The sequence below is a fragment of the Musa acuminata genome, chromosome BXJ3-6, assembly GCF_036884655.1.
Source record: "Musa acuminata AAA Group cultivar baxijiao chromosome BXJ3-6, Cavendish_Baxijiao_AAA, whole genome shotgun sequence".
Classification (NCBI taxonomy): domain Eukaryota; kingdom Viridiplantae; phylum Streptophyta; class Magnoliopsida; order Zingiberales; family Musaceae; genus Musa; species Musa acuminata.
Genome location: NC_088354.1, coordinates 7797214 through 7803213, shown reverse-complemented (window position 1 = coordinate 7803213; position 6000 = coordinate 7797214). Strand labels below are relative to the sequence as shown.

At 42.2% G+C, this 6000-nt stretch overlaps 1 protein-coding gene across 1 annotated transcript; it reads left to right on the top strand.

Moving 5' to 3' along the window:
* LOC103987405 (uncharacterized) lies at positions 1–5397 on the top strand. Its single transcript, XM_009405699.3, has 5 exons — positions 1–629; positions 701–771; positions 851–2593; positions 3378–3504; positions 4482–5397. The coding sequence occupies exons 1-5, from the start codon at positions 491–493 to the stop codon at positions 5186–5188; spliced, it is 2787 nt and encodes a 928-aa protein (XP_009403974.2). The 5' UTR covers positions 1–490; the 3' UTR covers positions 5189–5397.
* The last annotated feature ends 603 nt before the right edge of the window (positions 5398–6000 follow it).

Here is a 6000-nt window from a genome sequence, read left to right as displayed (position 1 = left end):
GGCACTAAAATAACCATCAGGCCTCCTCTGCTCTGCCACCCTCTGCATCCGCTGCGTTCTTCCTTCTTGCACTCACAACAAAAGGGAAGCTTGGAATCGCGAGAGAGAGAGAGAGAGAGAGAGATGGCTTTCGTCGCAAGCGAGAGGGAATCCCCTCCGACACCGCACTCTCCTTTCCATGCTTCCCTGGTTTCCATGACCTTTTACTGTTTGTTTACTCATCTTCGCCTGCGCCACTGCGTCGCTCCCTCTACTGCTCAGTAGTCCTCCTTTCGCCTTTCCCCTTCGCTCAATGTTCCATTGCTCGCTTTGATATGCGTGTGTATGCGGAGCGGGAGTTGCTTGACAGCTACACTGGCCAAAAAGAAGACGAGAAAAGCCTCTTTGATTCGTCGCCTCTCTCTTTCTTGACTGTTGAGTGAGTGATGAACCCCTGCTCGCTTCCCTTCTCTCTCCGAGGGGTTTTCTGAGGTTTAGGTGGACTCCAGAGATGAGTTTGGCCATCGCGGAGAAGAAGCCGCAGCAGCAGAGGCGGCCGGGTGGGTTCGTCGCCATCTTCTTCCAGCTCTTGGATTGGAACCGCCGGCTCGCCAAGAAGAAGCTTTTCTCCAGGAAACCCCTCCCTTCAGGTATTTCTAGCAGCTCGTCCTCTGTTGATGTATGGATCCTTGGTTCATTGGTTCGTTCCTGTACCTTGTAGTTCGAGCCGCGAAAGGGTCGGCGAACAAGTACGGCGCCGACGACAAGATGCCATTGGCGAAGCTGCTTCTGGTAACGATGACTTTTGACTTCCTACTCTTTGGTAGCTTGATTTTGCTAGCCCTCTTCTGAAATCTTGATCAAATGGTAGATCGACGATGACAACCAGGGAGGTTTTCCGGGCGAAAAGAATCCCGAGACCGACGTTGATCTTGGAAATGGGATGCGAGCTCCGGGGCTGGTGGCAAGGCTGATGGGTCTCCAGTCCATGCCTGTCGTTGCGCATGAAAGGCCGAGAAAGGCTACTGATTCTAGCCGCCTTAGCAATGAGCAGAGAAGCGGTCGGGAGTCTCTCCGGATCGATCAAGATTTATGCCTGGAAGATGGTGGGATCGGGAAGCTGGAAACTAGACCGCACAAGTTACAAAAGACGGGAGCTTTCTTGGAAAGGAAGCGGACTGACCATGGCCGAACAAAACCAGGTGCGTCGGGCAAGAAGGTCCTTTCGTCCCCCTCAAAGGAGAAGCTTCGCAAGCTGGTGTCACCTGTGAAAAGCCCGAGATTGCCGTCGGTGGATCATCGCACCCGGTTGATGAAGGCTGCCACCAAGATTCTGGAGCCTGGGTTGCAGTCTAGACGTCGGGCCAAATCTGCTTTGACTTACATGGATTCTTTGCCAGGTGATGCAAAAGGCGCTGATTTTGTTGCCATCTTGAAGGAGTCCAAGGAACCGTTATGTGATCCTCTTCCCGAGTCTAGCATGAGTTATGGCAGTTTAGGTGGAACCTCGAGATCAGAACTAGGCGAGGAAGAATCTTCGAGACCAAAGATTGGTTCATCTTCATTCAAAATGAGTAATGCTTCCTGCTCTCATGCTGGTTTCGTGGAAGGTAGTTTGATACCATTTGACATGCAAGGTGAACACAGCAGGAACCAAAAGACATCTGTCCCTGTTCAAGCTAAGATTAGTGTGCAAAGCAAAGTGAAGGGCTTAGCAGAGAGGTATAACCAAAATACAAGCAAGACCAAGCTGGATGGGTCACCAACTGTATTTCCACGGAATCAGTTTACACAGAATCAATCAACACGGGTAAAAAATAAAGCAGCTTTTGGTTCCAGCATATCTTCAAGAAAGCAGGGGGGAAGAGATGCTTATGGCTTGAATGGCACGAAAGGTTCTGTCTTTATTGACAGAAATGTAGGGAACTGCAGCCGTTTGAAGACAGCCTATGAGGAAAGTAGCCATAGAAGGGCATTGGGTAGTAAATCTTTGGGGAAGAACATGCCCCGTAAAAGAACAATTAGTAGCTTCGGTGTCAAGAATGTCGATGCTTTCCATTCAAGCTGTGCTAAGCAAAGCGATAAAAGTGACATGAGTAACCAGAAGGGAATAAGACATAACAATATCGGGTCTGTTTACAAGAAATGCATCGAAAATGACTCAAAGAATGATCATGGTGATGATCTTATTTTCAGGAGAAATGACATTGTTTCTTTCACATTCAGCTCACAAATTAGGCGTGCATCTATGACATCTGTATCCGAAGGGGCAACAGAGAGAAGCAGGACAAAGAAAGAACATATTAATGATATTGGTTCCAATAAAAACTTGATGTCATTAGCAAAAGGTAGCAATTTGACTTCTAATAGAAGAGAAACTTTAAGGGGAGACGAACTAAGCAACCTGCTCGAACAAAAAATCAGGGAATTAACTTCCATGGATCGAGAAAAATTAGAAGCTAGGGATGCATGGTCTGCTTCTTCCATTTTTGAAGAGCTGGGAACTGCCATTATATCCGAGCCAAATTATCATAAATATACTAATGGGTCTTCCCAGAAGGGTATCATGTCTTGCAGTGTAGACCTCTCTGTCTTTCCTATCCAACAATCACAGGTGTGTCATTTAAGTTTTTCTGTTTCCCATTTCTCGTGTAAAATATCGGTACATGTTTGCACAAAATAATTGTTGACTGTGTTACACATTGACTAGAACAAGCTGTTCTTCTGGTGTATATATCACTTTAGAATTGCTGTCTGTTTGAGGGTGAGATCATTTTTAACCTTGCATGTGATTTGGGCACTTGCTGCTGCACATGGACACGGCCTACAAGATTTGCATGACACTGCCCGGCTAACGCCTATTGATCAACTATTTATTGCAATATAAGTGTGGTGCAAATGAGAAGCCATAATATGACATGGGAAAATTTTCTTCTGAACATGGAATTCTGGGTTGTGCCTCTTATATTCAATTGGAGGCTTATTATAAATATGTAAAAGTTTCTGATGTTTGAGCTTGAGATACATGCTATAACAATATCATGCATCTGATATATTGTTGCAGCATGAAGGCTCCTTGATTGCAGCATCTGGATTGGTATCACTATGTGAATATTGCACCTAGATTTATCACCTTTTCATCCTTTCCGATGCTGTTCTTATTACATTGACCCGATATGTTTAATTTAAATATACATGTTCATCATAACATGTATATGGTTGGATCGAAGAACTTGAAGAATTTTTCATATCATGTTCTAAATGTCTACAAATTTAAGGAGGAGAAGAAAGCTATAGATGGTCAATAACTAAGATAAAAATATTGATAAATATTGGTGTTAGTAAGAAGATTGATAAATTGGATTCTTCTGACATACATGACTTCCTTTTTGCCTCAGGAGGCAAAATTTGGTCCTGCTGCTACAGTTCATTCCACCGAGAGTAATCAATTCAGCCCAGTATCTATTCTTGAGGCTTCATTTTCAAACGAGAGTTGTTCTTTTGGAAGTCTCGATGCTAGCTCAGGTACAAACAATTTGACTTTGTACACCTTAGCTCTCCTTTTAGTTTTACGGAGGTCATTTTATATATGGTGGGAGAAAGCAAGGAGCCTCCTTTCCTACAAGCTCCTGGAATTGATGTCATCACTTTTTATGTTGTCTTTGGCATTCGATGGATATGCTTTCAAATGGCCAACAGCCTGCTTATAAACGACACCTTTCTGTTTATGCTACCAATAATCAAATTTGCAGGATGAAAATCTTCTACTCTTGGTGCTTGTGTGCATGTTGGTTATCTAACCATGTATTTTACTGTATGCACATGAACTCAAAATCGAGCACAGGCCATCACAATTATTGTTAAGCAAACAAAAGGATATCGTTGAGCAATAATAACAGTTACGAAGGATTTGAACACAGTCTCAAACAAATGAGATACTAATGCACTCGTTAATTGGTGGAACACACACAGGTTGTCTTTTCCCACAGAAGTGAGAACTTGACACCTACAAGACAGTACACCATAACTCGCTGCAATCTCATGTACACAAGGGACTTAGTACCCCTTCATAACTCACTGCAATCTCATGTACACACAAGGGACTTCTGTGTTGTTGGTTTCTAGCGACGGAATATTTTGGTGGAAGGTAAAAAGCTTATGAAAGTTAGACACTGAAAATTTTCAAGGTAAAGGATTTAATTTATTTCACCTATTTTGGCTAGTTGAGATTTATGTTTTATTTTGATTTCTTCTATCTAAACAAAAAGAGATGTCGTGGTGAGTGCCCAGTGGCTTTTGTGAGTAGTGAACTGAGAATTGTTATAAGAATTATTCTATGAATCTGATGCACACAAATCCATTGAATTACATTACCAACTTTATTTTGTTGACAATAATAATGATGTTGGAATCCCATGTATAGTTGCATGAAATATGGCACTTCTAGGTTTCTGAGATTGTAAGTTAAGATCATATTTCAGTAACATTGCTTGCGGTTTCAGGTGGAAAATTACAATTTGGGCTGGCAGAAAGTTGCAACGCAACACAATCATCTGATCTGGACACTGAACTTTTGGATTCAGCAACTTCAGTTGACATCAGGAGGTCTATCATACATAAGATCCGGCATTTGACTTACATAAGTTTAAGTGACCCTGACATTCAATGTGATGACATTGGATTCTCAAAAACTAAACTTGGTGAAGCCAGGCATGCAATTTTAAATGCAGTACTGCTGTTTGAAAACTTTGCCTTGTATAGGCCAGATAATTCTGTAGGCACTCTAGAATCATTTCTTTTAGACATGCTACAAGCAATTTTAGATGCTCTTTGTGTAAAGCTGATAGGTGAACCCAGTTACACAGGGATGAAAGGGACAGATCAGCTCAGAGAGCTAATATTTGATTGCATGATCGAGTGCCTGAACTCCAAGTATTGCTATTTGTGCAACTCAGATTATACGGCATGTCGTAGCTTACCTTTCCTCACAACCCAAGAGCAGCTGATGAGAGAAGTTGCCAAGGAGATAAGAGGGTGGATAGATTTGGCTGGGAAATATCTGGATGATTTGGTCAAGAATGAAACGGAAACTTCATCTGGAAAGTGGACATATTGCAAGATCGAAGCATTTGAAGCAAGCACGGAGATGGAGAGCAACATACTTCAGAATTTGGTCGATGAACTGGTGATAGATTTCTGCCGATGTTGAAAGGGACACTAATCAATGGCTGCTTAATGAGGAAGAAAATGATAGAAGTTTGATGGGTTAATTGGTGACAGTGGAGTGCAGGTTTCGTTTTGTTTGTTCTGTTTTTGTTGGCTGTAATTATGACACTGGGAAGCAAGATGTGATCTTATGTACAAATTTCAAAAGGAAGATTTGTGGAAGGCTGGTTTGTTGGAGCTCTTTGCTTTGTCTCTGGGAGTTTTGTGTCTTCCGAGCCTGGGATGTATTGATGTTTACATGGAGAGTTGCATTTTCCCCTGATTCATCATATAAGAGAGAATGTTTACATGGACATGTATTGATGTTTTCTCTGATCCTTCCAAAGTTCCTGCTTTTCTTACATGTCTTACAGTCTCTTTACTTCCAAGAGCTACAGTGTGTTACTTGGGTACGTTTAGCGTCAAGGTTAGTCTCTCTTTGTATTTGCTTAGAAATCTGCTTTCCTTGGGCTGCCACCGCCACTCGATGATTACGTGCCAAATGAGGAGACGCGTGATTGGTCGTTGATGTAGTGGACCCACGGATTCGGCCTCTCGGTTGGGATTCTCCTGTGACCTTGTATGATGTTGCTGTATTTTATATATATATAAAATTCAAGTGCCAAGTGAATCAAGCTAAGCACAAGACGCTAATGAAAACACAAAAAAATCATTTGTAGAAGAGACATAAATCAAAGAGAAGAGCCTTATTTAGTTTCTATGCATCCATCTCCTATGATATCTACTGTTTGGCCATCACTCGAAGTTTGTTCATGATGATGTTTCAAATTTCGTTCATCATGTTGGCATGCATTT